The sequence below is a fragment of the Rhinopithecus bieti genome, unplaced genomic scaffold, assembly GCF_001698545.2.
Source record: "Rhinopithecus bieti isolate Rb0 unplaced genomic scaffold, ASM169854v2 scaffold_49243, whole genome shotgun sequence".
NCBI classification, from domain to species: domain Eukaryota; kingdom Metazoa; phylum Chordata; class Mammalia; order Primates; family Cercopithecidae; genus Rhinopithecus; species Rhinopithecus bieti.
In genome coordinates this window covers 1-13,668 of record NW_016819331.1, presented here as the reverse complement: position 1 = coordinate 13,668, position 13,668 = coordinate 1, and the positions used below count along the sequence as shown (strand labels likewise).

General features: G+C 55.3%; 3 protein-coding genes across 8 annotated transcripts in view; 2 read left to right on the top strand and 1 right to left on the bottom strand.

The window, feature by feature from the left end:
• ABHD14B (abhydrolase domain containing 14B) overlaps positions 1-1,582 on the bottom strand; it is a 6,848-nt gene extending 5,266 nt beyond the window's left edge. For both annotated transcript variants that reach the window (XM_017858828.1, XM_017858827.1), the window contains exon 1: positions 911-1,582. Coding sequence is in view for 1 of the 2 variants with exons in the window: in XM_017858827.1 (XP_017714316.1) it covers positions 911-1,009 (99 nt within the window). In the remaining variant the exon portion in view is untranslated. The remainder of the gene's footprint in view (positions 1-910) is intronic.
• On the top strand, positions 536-8,818 carry ABHD14A (abhydrolase domain containing 14A). 5 transcript variants are annotated; one of them, XM_017858824.1, is made up of 5 exons: positions 536-851; positions 5,153-5,364; positions 5,539-5,654; positions 8,009-8,244; positions 8,452-8,818. In XM_017858824.1, exons 1-5 carry the CDS (start codon positions 798-800, stop codon positions 8,632-8,634), a joined length of 801 nt encoding a protein of 266 aa, XP_017714313.1. In that variant the 5' UTR covers positions 536-797; the 3' UTR covers positions 8,635-8,818. The 5 variants fall into 5 exon arrangements, with proteins under 5 accessions (XP_017714313.1, XP_017714314.1, XP_017714312.1 ...); XM_017858825.1 differs by having other exon boundaries at positions 538-772; XM_017858823.1 differs by lacking the exon at positions 536-851 and adding an exon at positions 1,667-2,155.
• Positions 8,819-11,184: 2,366 nt separating this feature from the next.
• On the top strand, positions 11,185-13,349 carry ACY1 (aminoacylase 1). Its single transcript, XM_017858829.1, has 4 exons — positions 11,185-11,491; positions 11,905-12,016; positions 13,059-13,123; positions 13,213-13,349. The coding sequence occupies exons 2-4, from the start codon at positions 11,923-11,925 to the stop codon at positions 13,321-13,323; spliced, it is 270 nt and encodes an 89-aa protein (XP_017714318.1). The 5' UTR covers positions 11,185-11,491; positions 11,905-11,922; the 3' UTR covers positions 13,324-13,349.
• Positions 13,350-13,668: the final 319 nt, after the last annotated feature.

Sequence of the window (13,668 nt, the reverse complement as noted above, 5' to 3'; positions counted from 1 at the left end):
TTTTTTTTTTTTTTTATTTTCTTGAGAGGGAGTATCGCTCTGTCGCCCAGGCTGGAGTGCAGTGGCGCATCTCCGCTCACTGCAAGCCCCGCCTCCTGGGTTCACGCCATTCTCCGGCCTCAGCCTCCCGCCTGGCTGGGACTACAGGAGCCTGCCACCACACCCGGCTACTTCTTTGTATTTTTTTTAGTAGCGACGGGGTTTCACCGTGTTAGCCAGGATGGTCTCGATCTCCTGACCTCGTGATCCGCCTGCCTTGGCCTCCCAAAGTGCTGGGATTACAGGCGTGAGCCACTGCACCTGGCCTAATTTTGTATTTTTTGGTAGAAACAGGGTTTCGTCATGTTGGCCGGGCTGGTCTGGAACTCCTGACCTCAAGCGATCCGCCCATCTTGGCCTCCCAAAGTGCCGGGATTACAGGCGTGAGCCACCGCGCCGGGACTAAAAGCCCATTTTCTTTTTTTTTTTTTTTTTTAAGAGAAGTTGTCTCGCTCTGTCGCCCACGTTGGAGTGCAGTGGCGCAATCATGGCTCACTGCAGCCTTGACCTTCCTGAGCTCAAGTGATTCTCCCGGCATTCACCCCCAGTAGTTGGAACCACAGGCGCGCACCTCCACACCGGAAAGCCCATTTTCTAGAGGCGGAAACCGAAGAGCCCAGTGGGAAAGGCGACGCGCCGGGGACGTGGGGTGCTCAACGCGCTGCCACCTGGGGCCCAACGCGTTGACCTCGCGGTCAGGTTGCTTCCGCGGACCACGGTTCTGGCTCGCTAGGTGTGGCAGGGAGCACGGGGAGGGAATGGTGGCAACCCCCAAGGAGGGGACCCAGGGATCCGAAAAACGAAGACTTGGGGTAGGTGGGGTTGGGTTTTGACTGGAGAGAAGAAAGGGTCAGGAGCGCAGGGTGGGTACCTGGGGAGCTGTGTGGACTCGCGCAGACTGGAAGCAGACGCGTACTGGCGGTGAATTAGACCCGGCGGAGGAATGGTGGGAGAAGAGGCCGGTCCCCATCCAGCAGGGGCGGGGACTGGGCCGTGCTCCGGGGCGCCCTCTTGTGGTCACAAGCTCGCAGGGTCCATAGGCTCCGCTCAACTCGTTCTTCTCACAGCTGCGTCAGTTTCCCCAAGCCACTTGGTCCCACATGACCCAAACTCGGTACTGAGCACGGTTTCGAACTCCTCAGCGACCTGCCCCACATGGACATGGAGCAGTCTGAGGAGGAAAGTTCCTTCGGGATCGCATCCTTGCTGCTCTCTTCCGGCTCCCCATCCCCCTTATCCCCAGCCAGAACTGCCCAGGGCGAGTTGTTGGCCTGGCACGGAGTTGAGGCGGGACAGGTTTGAGTGCGAGGCTCCGCCAGTGTCCAACCAAGTGGCCTTGATCGTTTTCCCAATGCCTCCGAACCTGTTTCCTTCCTGTAGAGCGGGTCATATGTTGCCAACCTCTGCAGAGTAGCAATAAAGAGTAAACGCCACGCTCTGCACAGCCTCCCAGTGCTGGGCCTGGTAGCCACGCGGAGCCTTGGGCCTGGGACAGCCCAGACGTTGGTAACGCATCACCAACCAGGGTAGCCGCCATGAGTAGATGTGAAGGAGCCCAGGGCCGGTCCAGGCTCTGACCGTGGGTGTGCGTCGGGGAGGTGTTGGGGTGGAGTGGGTAGGAGTCAGGAAAGTGGCTGGGCCAAGACCTGGAGCTGCTGCATAACAATATCTGACATTTACACAATGAGGCTTCTGCTCCGGACACTGTTCTGAGGCTTGACCCGTCCTTAAGAACCTAGAACAACCCTGTGCTGTGGGTTTTATCCTTAACTCCATTATACAGGCCAGAGAACAGAGCGAGAGTGGAGATGTTCCACTCGGAAGAAGCCACATGGCTCTCCGCCATCCTTCAAGCCAAAAACAATTCCGAAATCTGGGCAGGGGGCGGGCCAGAGAGCATTTGGGCTCTGCTCCCAGCACCCCCTTCGCGCAGACGACTCGGTAACTGGGCTGCAGGCCCGCGGCTGCGGAGTGCGCAGGCGCGCCTAGGTGGCCGCGGTCCTGGCTTTCTAGAGCCGGAGCGGCCCGCGGAGCTGCGGAGGCAGCCATGGTCGGGGCGCTGTGCGGCTGCTGGTTCCGCCTGGGCGGGGCCCGCCCGCTCATCCCGTTCGGCCCGGTGAGTCTCCCCGGGTACGGAGGCCGGCCGGTGGCCCGGGGGCGGGCCATCTTTACCCCGCCCCTTGCCCCGGGGCAGAGTCCCGCGGAAGAAGCAGACGCTAGGGCCGCCAGTGTGCGTGTGCGCGCGTGTTGTCTGTGTGCGCGGGTTGTGTGTGTGCACGTAGGGTCTGCGTGTGTTCTTGGGGGTCTGGGTGTATGTGTACGCTCATGTGTCTGCGTGGTGTCCGTCAGTGTGTTTCTGCGCGCTTATATTGGTGGGGGGAGTGTGTTCGTTGATGTCTGCCTGCTTGTGTCGGCCTATGTCTTCCTAGTGTATTTCTGTGTGCGTGTGATTTTTTTTTTTTTTTTTTTTTTTTTTTTTTTTTTTTTTTTTGAGACGGAGTCTCGCTCTGTCGCCCAGGCTGGAGTGCAGTGGCCGGATCTCAGCTCGCTGGAACCTCCGCCTCCCGGGTTTACGCCATTCTCCTGCCTCAGCCTCCCGAGTAGCTGGGACTACAGGCGCCCACCACCTCGACCGGTTAGCTTTTTGTATTTTTTAGTAGAGACGGGGTTTCACCGTGTTAGCCAGGATGGTCTCGATCTCCTGACCTCGTGATCCACCCGTCTTGGCCTCCCAAAGTGCTGGGATTACAGGCTTGAGCCACCGCGCCCGGCCGTGTGCGTGTGATTTTAAGGGTATATGTCTACCTGTCTGCGTGTGTGCATTTCTGAGGGTTTGTGTGTGTGTGTCTGCTTTCCTATGCATGTGCCTTTCTTGTGTGAGTGTGTAGTTTTACGGTTGTGTGTATGACCGTGCTTGAGTATGAGGATCAGCCTGTGGTTTTGAAAGCGTGCACCTCCATCAGTCTCTCTGGCTTCCTGATGCCTGAGTGCGTGCGTGATTTAGAGAATACCATTACTAAATGGAAGGGATTGATTGCACACGGGCCAGTGTGTGTGCAAGGAGGCTGCATGTACATGCAGGGAATAGCTTGTGCAAAAGAAAAGCGTGTGGGGGCAAGATTTGTATTTGTGCTTGTGTGCACCTGTGTATTATTGTCAACGCATATTCCAGTGACCCAACACGGGCACAGTTTACCCTGCCCCTCGCATATCCCCCCAGGCGGCCGGCTGCAGGTCGGCTACAGTTGTCTAGTACTGCGAACACCCTGGGTTGCCAAGGCAACAGCCTAAGCCCCACCCTTCCCTACTTGGAGAGGCGCGGGGGCGCCCCGAGTGGACTACAAGGAACGGTCCCTCGCGCCCGGTGGGAACCTGGGCTAACGCCCTGTTAGAGACGTGCGTCTGAGGTTGTTCGTGGTCTCGAAGAAAAGAGGAATGCGGTCTTCCTCCACTAGGTCCTGGTTTTCCAGAAACAGCAGAAAGGCTGCTGCTGTGGCCCACAAACTGCCCCACTCCGAAGCCTGGGGATGCAGGCTCAGGAAACATTCCTAAAACATCCCAGAAGGATGAATAGGACCCAAGACGGGCCCCGGCTCCTAGCTCGGGCAGACGCCCAATTGGCACTCAACAAAGATGTGCTGGCCGGGCGCAGTGGCTCACACCTGTAATCTCAGCACTCTGGGAGGCCGAGGTGGGTGGATCACGAGGTCAGGAGTTTGAGAACAGCCTGAACAACATGGTGAAACCCGGTTTCTACTAAAAAATAGAAAACTTAGCCGGGCGCGGTGGCGAGCGCCTGTAATCCCAGCTATTCGGGAGGCTGAGGCAGGAGAATCGCTTGAACCCGGGAGACGGAGGTTGCAGTGAGCCGAGATTGTGCCACTGCACTCCAGCCTGGGTGACAGAGCAAGACTCCGTCTCAGAAACATAAAAATAAATAAAGATATGTTTGCTGGACTCCGGGAAGGAAGCAGGCGTGCTCATCCTAGGCCCAAGAAATGGCAGGAACAGCCCTGATCCAGTCCACGGTATTATCTAAATCTCACAGGAAGCTTAGGAGGGCAGCCACGAGGTTATCCCATTTTACTGACAAACTGAAGACACGAGGCCAGGAAGTGGCAGTCTCAAAGGCCTGCCCAATTTGAGTCCTGGGTCCTAAGGGCTGTCCTCTGGGGTGGCAGAGACCCCAGACTGGAGGAGTCCACAAAGCAGGTCATTTGGCCAGAAGCTGTCTGTGTATGGGATGGGGAGTAGCATTCATCTCTGCAACCTCGACGCTGTGTTTTTCATTTCTGGGTGTACCATGCTCCTCCCTGGCCCTGCAGCCCCTCACTCCTCAGCATTTTCCTCTATTACAGACATTCACTGTGAGCCTCGTCATAACAGCTGGGTTAGACCGTTAGTTATAATGCGATTGTAAAACGTATTCTGATTTTAGCAGTATTAAATGCAGCGAGATTAAAAGAACCATTTCCAAACATGCCTTTAAGTGGGAGGTCCCTTTGCACGCAGTCTTTCTCCTTTGATGGCCCTCACCGCTTTTTCCACCTGCAAGGCTCCAGTTCATCCATCACCTCCCAGCTCCACGGGTTCCTCCTTGGCAAACCAAGTGTGGCCTGGTAGTTAGTTAGAAGCCCATTCCTAGGTTCAAACCCCAATTCCCCCACTTGCTACTTGGCACTTTGGGCAAGAGAATGTACCTCTCTGAGCCTCCATTTCCTCACCTGTAAGAGACCTGTAATCACATCTGCTCCCCAGCGTTCTTGGTGGAAAAGAACGTTGTATATAAAGTGCCACACTCAGGGCCTGCTGTCATAAGCGCTTGATGAACGGAAGTGGTTTCAGTTGATCTCATGATGGTGGCGGTCACTGAGCATGCTGTGTGCCAGAGGACACCTCAGATGCACCTCCTCACACTGAGGTATCTGAGCATTTGCCCTGGCATGTGGAGTAGTTGAGCATGAACCCCCAGAACTTTGCCCATAGCAAGGGAAAGGGCAAGGGCTACAGCTCTTCCTCTGCTGGGGACTCTGGGTGGGTTTTTGGGATAGGATCCAGGGGTCCTTGTAGGGGCTCGGTCCCAGCCTCTTTTCCCTCTCCTCTCTTCCTCCAGACTGTGGTACAGACCTCCATGAGCCGGTCCCAGGTAGCCCTGCTGGGCCTGGGTCTGCTGCTCATCTTCCTACTGTATGTGGGGCTGCCAGGCCCCCCAGAGCAGAATTCCTGGCTCTGGGGAGACCCCAATGTCACTGTCCTGGCTGGTCTTACTCCTGGCAACTCCCCCATCTTTTATCGCGAGGTGCTCCCACTCAACCGGGCACACAGGTAGGTGCTGCCCCAAGGGTCTAGTGGAGGGACTAGGCCCAAGGGGAGTCCCTGTGTGGGACCTCCATTATACTCAGGGTGCTCAGGGCCTGGGAGGGCAATGGGAGAAGCCTAGGAATAAAGAAAGGCTGGCTACACCAGGTCCCCAGGATACACATTCCCATGTGCCTGCAGGGTGGAGGTGGTGCTGCTTCATGGAAAGGCCTTTAACTCTCACACGTGGGAGCAGCTGGGCACACTGCAGCTACTGTCACAGAGGGGCTACCGGGCCGTGGCCCTTGACCTTCCAGGTGAGCACCCCCACCCCTTTGTCTAGGGAAGCCCTAAGGTGTGGCTGGGGGGCAACTGGACCCTAGTGTCTGGACAAGCAGTGGCAGGTCACAACATGAGGAGGCACCATGAAAAAGTCTGTGTTTTCATTTTCTACCACGAAAACTAGTGTGAATTCTAGGTCACGGAGCAAATAAAAACTCTTCACAAGCAGTGTACTTTCTTTTTTTATTTTATTTATATATATTTTTTGAGACAGAGTCTCGCTTTTTCACCCAGGCTAGAGTACAATGGCGCAATCTCAGCTCACTGCAACTTCCGCCTCCTGGGTTCAAGCGATTCTCCTGCCTTAGCTTCCCAAGTAGCTGGGATTACAGGTGCCTGCCACCACACCTGGCTAATTTTTCTATTTTTAGTGGAGATAGGGTTTCACCATGCTGGCCAAGCTGGTCTTGAACTCCCGACCTCAGGTGATTTGCCCACCTCAGCCTCCCAAAGTGCTGGGATTACAGGCGTGAGCCACTGTGCCCGGCCAAGCAGTGTACTTTCTATGACAAACTATATAGGTTTTGTGTTTTTAAGTACACAAATGATTTATGCTATCATTCTTGTCATTAAAAAAATTTAAAAATGTCATCGAATCATAGAGGATAAAAAAAAAACTAAAAAATAGCGAAGCTCTCAGAGACCGGTGCCCCATTTCTCTCCCTCTCTAAGAAGTTTAGGGGATGCCACACCCTCTTCTGGGCATTCCCACACATAAAGATGCAGACAATATAGAGAATTGTCTGGTGAGGGCTGTAAACATGATTGGTGTCTTGCCTGCTTAGCACATCCATCTGCAGCTTGGTTTTCTCTCCCTACATCATGTCTCAAAGATCATGCCGGTCCCTTCAAACCTCCCTCTCTATTGTTAACCCTGCAGTGTGTCCCACAGAAGGGATGGACAGGCTTTATCCAGCCATTCTTCTACTGGCGGAATGTTCAAGCAATGTAGTAGCTAAAGCATCCTTGGACATGCTTCTTTGAACATGTAAGCAATAATTTCTCTAGGGTAGCTACTGAGGACAATTGATGGGCCAAAGGACGTGGTTTTTTTTTTTTTTTTTTTTTTAGACGGAGTCTTGCTCTGTCTCCCTGGCTGGAGCGCAGTGCCTCGTACTCGGCTCACTGCAACCTCCACCTCCTGGGTTCAAGTGATTCTCCTACCTCAGACTTCCAAGTAGTTGGAATTACATGCGCGCACCACCACGCCCAGCTAATTTTTGTATTTTTAGTAGAGACAGGGTTTCACCATGTTGATCAGGCTGGTCTCAAACTCCTGACCTCATGATCCACCCGCCTTGGCTTCCTAAAATGCTGGGATTACAGGCATGAGCCACCGCGCTCAGCCGCCAGGCCATGCACTTTTAAATTTAGATAACTACTACATCATCCTCCAAAAACACTGTATGGATTTATCTTCTCATCTGTCATGTATGAAAGTGCACATTTCCCCACGTCTCCCCCAACACTGGGTGTTATTTCAGTCTTTTCATTTTGCTAATATTAGATGAATGAAAGATACGCTTTTCTTTTCCTTTTTTTTTTTTTTTTCTGAGACAGAGTCTCACTCTGTCACCCAGGCTGCAGTGCAGTGGCACCATCTTGGCTTACTGCAACCTCCGCCTCCTGGGCTCCAGCAATCCTCCTGCCTCAGCCTCAAGAAGCTGGGATTTCAGGCGCCTGCCACCACACCCAGCTAATTTTTGTGGGTTTTTTTAGTACAGACAGAGTTTCTCCATGTTCGCCAGGCTGGTCTCGAACTCCTGACCTCAGGGGATCTGCCTACCTCAGCCTCCCAAAGTGCTGGGATTACAGGCGTGAGCCACCACACCCGGCCAAGATATGCTTTTCTTTTCTTTTTTTTTTTTTTGAGAGACGGAGTCTCGCTCTATCGCCCAGGCTGGAGTGCAGTGGCGCTATCTCGGCTCACTGCAAACTCCGCCTCCCGGGTTTACACCATTCTCCTGCCTCAGCCTCCCGAGTAGCTGGGACTACAGATGCCCGCCACCTTGCCCGGCTAGTTTTTTTGTATTTTTTAGTAGAGACGGGGTTTCACCGTGTTAGCCAGGATGGTCTCGATCTCCTGACCTCGTGATCCACCTGTCTCGGCCTCCCAAAGTGCTGGGATTACAGGCTTGAGCCACCGCGCCTGGCCTTCAAGATATGCTTTTCTAACAGGCATATTACATTGCCAGAAAATAGCTTCTGGGCAGTTTTAGGTAGTGTGTGCCAGTGCCACTGGTCCCCAACTTTTTCCCCCACTGTGGTGGGCAGGAAGTCTTGTGCTCTTTCCCATTGCCCCTCAGCTGGTACCTGCTGCTGTTCCTAGGTTTTGGGAACTCGGCACCTTCAAAGGAGGCAAGCACAGAAGCAGGGCGGGCAGCATTGCTGGAGCGGGCGCTGCGGGACCTGGAGGTACAGAATGCCGTGTTGGTGAGCCCCTCGCTGAGTGGCCACTATGCCCTGCCCTTCCTGATGCGAGGCCACCACCAGCTACATGGATTCGTGCCCATTGCACCCACCTCCACTCAGAACTACACCCAGGAACAATTCTGGGCTGTGAAGGTACTGGGAGAAGGATCTCAAAGGCCCTGGCACCCTGTCTCTGGCTTGGGGGGGTTCAAGACTCAAGTCTTACTTGGCAGGACATGGCCTTATCCCTGATCTTGGAAGGAAGAGTTGGATGGTGTTGGGGAAGGCTTCCTAGGAAGTGGCTTGGGGGTCAGAAACTCATCAGGCCCCAAGATCACAGCCCCCTGCCTTGCCCTGCAGACTCCAACCCTTATCCTGTATGGAGAGCTGGACCACATCCTGGCTCCAGAGTCACTGCGGCAGCTCCGCCACCTGCCCAACCACTCTGTGGTGAAGCTACGCAATGCGGGCCATGCCTGCTACCTCCACAAGCCGCAAGACTTCCACCTTGTCCTGCTTGCCTTCCTTGACCATCTACCTTGAACTAACCCACTCCCAGGTCCCGACCTGGCCTGAGCTTGGACAGTCTGGACCACCACCCTCCCCTGACCAGGGAGACAACCTCTGGGATTGGAGGCCAGAGGCCAGAGGGTCAGACCCAGCCAGGACTTCTCATTTCATCTCACAGACACAATAAAAAAGCGTATTTGTCCTGCCTGGGAAGTGACAGGTTCCATTTCCTGGTGTGCCGTGGGAGAGAGGGGAGTGGGAGGCAAGTCTGGGACTACTTTGGGCCTGGGAGCTGGAGGGGATGCTCCAATAGTCTGCGAAGGCTAAGAGTGCGCCACTTCCTAAGTGCCTGGCCTCACCACTCTGTGCCTGAGTTTCCTCATCTGTAAAACGGGTATGATGGCAGTGCCTAGGTTGGAGGGTGGTTACAGGACTGAATGAGTCTGGATAACTGAGTACTCAGCCACATAAGGCTGGGGAATTGCTGGTGGGAGGCAGGGTGTATTACTGCTGCTGCATGACCACTGGGATTCGTGGGAAATCCAGGGTCCGGACAGCCAAGCTGAGGGAGTCAGGATCCAAGAGGGTGTGGGGAATGCGATTTAAGAATTAGCCAGCATTGGCCGGGCGCAGTGGCTCAAGCCTGTAATCCCAGCACTTTGGGAGGCCGAGACGGGCGGATCACGAGGTCAGGAGATCGAGACCATCCTGGCTAACACGGTGAAACCCCGTCTCTACTAAAAAAAAAATACAAAAAACTAGCCGGGCGTGGTGGCAGGTGCCTGTAGTCCCAGCTACTTGGGAGGCTGAGGCAGGAGAATGGCGTGAACCCGGAAGGCGGAGCTTGCAGTGAGCGGAGATCATGCCACTGCTCTCCAGCGTGGGCAACAGAGCGAGACTCTCTCAAAAAAAAAAAAAAAAAAAAAAATTAACCAGCATTGGGCCGGGCGCAGTGGTTCACACCTGTAATCGCAGCACTTTGGGAGGCCGAGGTGGGCGGATCACGAGGTCAGGAGATGGAGACCATCCTGACTAATGCTCACACGGTGAAAACCCATCTCTACTAAAAATGCAAAAAATTAGCCAGGCATAGTGCATAGTGGTGGGTGACAGTAGTCCCGACTACTCAGGAGGCTGAGCCAGGAGGTGGCGTGAACTCGGGAGTTGGAGCTTGCAGTGAGCCAAGATCTCACCATTGCACTCCAGCCTGGGCGGCAGAGTGAGGCTCCATCTCAGAAAAAAAAAAAAAAAAAAGAATTAGCCAGCATTGGCTGGGCACAGTGGCTCACATCTGTAATCCCAGCACCTTGGGAGGCCAACCAGGTGGATCACCTGAGGTCGGGAGTTCAAGACCAACCTGGCCAACATGACAAACCCTGTCTCTACTAAAAATACAAAAATTAGCCCAGTGTGGTGGCACGCACCTGTAGTCCCAGCTACTCTGGAGGCTGAGGCAGGAGAATCACTTGAACCCAGGAGGCGGAGATTGCAGTCAGCCAAGAACAAGTCACTGCACTCCAGCCTGGGCAACAGAGTGAGACTCTGTCTCAAAAAAAATAAATAGCTAAATAATTAGCCAGCATTGTTATGAGTTAAAGTCTATTTGCCCGCATGAATAAATAGGTAAATAATTAGCCAGCATTGTTATGAGTTAAAATCTAGTTGCCCACATGACAGAGTGAGACTGTATCAAAAAAATAACTAAATAAAGAATTAGCCAGCATTGTTATCAGTTAAAGTTCATTTGCCCCCATGTTATGTGTGAGCAGCCAAGACTTAAACCTCAGGAAAGGTGGGACAGAACCCCTCCCCCCAGCCTGCCTCCTTGGCCTAGAGATTTAAGTCTTTGTCCCTCACCCTTCCCCAAGCTGACTCAGCCCCTGGAGCAGAGGGCAGAGCTGGCTGGGAGTACAAAGGGCAGCTGGGGCACAAGTGGGCAACTGCAGCTGTGGCCTGCAGGGGGTCAGTGGTACACCTGTGCCTGTTTAGCCTCCCGCTCCGGTGGCTGCAGAAGAGCCAGTTTCCTCACACTGTCATCCAGGGTCACAACTGCATCCACTCACACTGACATCATCACACCCACCCACCATCTCACACGTCCCATACACAGTCATACCCACTGATAGACTGCACACGCAGTGGCACGCTCACACCGTCACACGTGCTCTCGTCCATGCGTTTATTCCCATTTCTGGCACAGTGTCCGGACTCGGCATGGCCAGGGGCATAACCTCGCAGGAAGTGGAGCTCACAGTGTGGGCAGACAGATAATGACCAATAACTTCAGTACAAGCTGAGCTGAGGCGTTAGGAGGACGTCCCCGACGGGCTGAGGCCTGCACAGGGGCCTGCACAGGGGAGCTGTTGCCAAGGATCGCAGGAGCGCAGGCCTAGGGCTTTACAGCTCTGCATCTTCAGAGCCTCAGGGCGGACCCTTTTCCTCCCGCCCTATCCGGGGGCTAAAAGAGGAGGCGTCCTTAGGGGACAGGACCTTCCTGAGCTCCGGGGGCAGGAGTGGCAGGCGTGTGGGGCGGGGCGGGGCGGGCCTGTCAAGGCGGGGCCAGCCCGGAGCTCGCAGCTCACCGGGCGTCGCTGGTTGCCGCGGCCGCTGCCCGGGGGCGGGATCCGGATCTAAGCCTCCAGTAATCCCGCTGAGGCCCGAACCAGAGGCGGGCGGGGACTTCCGCGCCGACGCGGCCGCGGGCGCTGGGACGGCCCTCACTGGCGGTCTTTGGGCTCCGCCCCGACATCCGGCCCCGGGCACGTGGTGGGCGGACCGGGGCGGTCCTGAGCCTGCGACCTCGCAGGGGACCTGCCAGGACCCTAAGTCCAAGCCACAGTCAGGGGCGGGCGCTGGGAGGCGAGCGTGAACTCAGCGACAGGAGAGTGAGGTGGGGGCCCTGGGGAGGGATAGAGGGACTGGGGCTCCGTGGCTTGAAAGCCGGGCAATTGGGAGGCGTTGGGTTTTTTGCTGTTGTTGATTTTTGAGGGATGAGGGAGTACAAGTCTGGGTTCAAACTTCGCTCTGCTACTCTGAGCTGTCCTCGAACCTCTCTGAGCCTCTCGGCTTTCTCCTCTGTAAAGTGAGCATTCTGAGCACAAACTTCATGGGGCTCTTTTGGGGATTAAATAAGGAAATGTGCTGGAAGCGGACAGCCCAGAGCCTGAAACAGAATGGGTGCTCCTTAATGGGAAATCCTACCCCTGTGGGAAATCCGGGAGCCGCCCTAGGGACGGGCTGTGTGCAGGAGCGCACCGGGTCCAGGGACTGGGTGGGGTAGTTAGCCATTCACTTTGCCCCCAGCTCACCACGCGCAGCGCCATGACCAGCAAGGGTCCCGAGGAGGAGCATCCATCAGTGACGCTCTTCCGCCAGTACCTGCGCATCCGCACCGTCCAGCCCAAGCCTGACTATGGTGAGAAGACGGTGGTTCCAGAGCCTGTGACGGGGCCTAACGGACGGGGACTGTGCTCTAAACCAGCCTCCAACACCTGTCACCCAGCTGAGCCCCCCTCTGCTGTCCCACATGGCTCCCCAACCCCTCCAGTCATTGCCCAAGTAAATAGACTGAGGCAGCCCCTCCAGGTTATGGAGGAATCCTTTCCCCAGACGCTCTGCTGCTGCCCAAGGTTACTCCTGGCAGCTGGTTAAAGAAAAACTTCACCTCACTCCCCAGGGCAGGAGTGGTGGGGGAAGCCTCAGGCAGCCACAGGGGAAGGAGAAGCCCTCCAGAAGCCCACTGAGGCTGGACAAAGGCCACAGCCCTTAGGGGATCAAGCTTGGTGGTTAGGGCCTGGGAGGTGGCTCCTGCCTTTTATCCCAGCACTTCAGGAGGTTGAGGCTGGCAGATTGCTTGGGCCCAGGAGTTCAAGACTGGCTTGGGCAACATGGCAAGACTCTTGTCTCTATAGAAAAATACAAAAATTAGTCAGGAACGGTGGCGCACCTGTAGTCCCAGCTACTGCGGAGGTTGAGGTGGGAGGATCGCTTGAGCCTGGGAGGTCGAGGTTGCAGTGAGCCGAGATCGCACCGCTTCACTCCAGCCTTGGTGACAGAGTGAGACCCTGCCCCCCCCCCCCAAAAAAGGAAAAAAACAAACAAACAAAAAACCTGGTGACTGGGAATTATGTACATGGGTCCAAATTCCTCCTCTGTGATTAATCAGCTGAGACATGGTGGGTGAATCTCTTCATGTCTCTGTGCCATAGTTTCCCATAATTAAGGAAGATAACACCTTCCTGCAACCCTGGACGTCCCCCTGGCCTTCCAGAAAGGGTCACTGACTAGCCAAAAACATCTTCTTTCTTGGGGATGGAAATGCAGGTGTCTCTGAGGGATATGGAGTGTGTTGGGGAGGCAGCAGCCCATTTCTGGGTGTGCTCCCTTCTCGGGGCTGCCTGGGCTGGTGGGAAGCTGGGGGACGGCAGAAGCAGCCCCAAGACACTCTGTGCCTCCAGGAGCTGCTGTGGCCTTCTTTGAGGAGAGAGCCCGCCAGCTGGGCCTGGGCTGTCAGAAAGTGGAGGTGAGCCTGGGGCCCTAAGCAGGGAAGGGAGGTGGGCCTGGGCACTTCCTCACCCTGCTCAGACCACCTCCCCTCCTGACCATCTCCAGGTGGCACCTGGCTATGTGGTGACCGTGTTGACCTGGCCAGGCACCAACCCTGCACTCTCCTCCATCTTGCTCAACTCCCACACGGATGTGGTGCCTGTCTTCAAGGTATGAAAGGGGCTGGGGCAGTGGGCATTGCAGACCTTGGGGACAGATGTGATGCAGACCCCAGGATCCAGCCTCAGAGAGCGCATGGTCGTGGTCCCAGTCCTGGCACTAACTTTCAACGTCCTTATGACATTACACCACTCAAGCAGCCTTCGTCCAGCAACAAGATCTGGGCCAGAGTGGGGTAGGGACTAGAGGGTGGGAAGCAGGAGACAGCGATGGGGGATGACAATCAGCTTCCTTCTTCAGCCCCCGTCTTTCCTCCCCCCCACTCCACCTGTCACTCCAACCCTATGGTGGGCTCCTAGGGAAGGGACACTGTCGAACAGAGTGGATTAATGGCTAAATGGA

Coding starts and splice junctions, on each gene's coding strand:
- ABHD14A (XM_017858821.1), top strand. CDS start 1,848: ATGTTCCACTCGGAAGAAGCCACATGGCTCTCCGCCATCCTTCAAGCC. Junction 5,655..8,008: donor CGTGGCCCTTGACCTTCCAG/GTGAGCACCCCC, acceptor TGCTGTTCCTAG/GTTTTGGGAACTCGGCACCT. Junction 8,245..8,451: donor AACAATTCTGGGCTGTGAAG/GTACTGGGAGAA, acceptor CTTGCCCTGCAG/ACTCCAACCCTTATCCTGTA.
- ACY1 (XM_017858829.1), top strand. CDS start 11,923: ATGACCAGCAAGGGTCCCGAGGAGGAGCATCCATCAGTGACGCTCTTC. Junction 12,017..13,058: donor CCAGCCCAAGCCTGACTATG/GTGAGAAGACGG, acceptor CTGTGCCTCCAG/GAGCTGCTGTGGCCTTCTTT. Junction 13,124..13,212: donor TGGGCTGTCAGAAAGTGGAG/GTGAGCCTGGGG, acceptor GACCATCTCCAG/GTGGCACCTGGCTATGTGGT.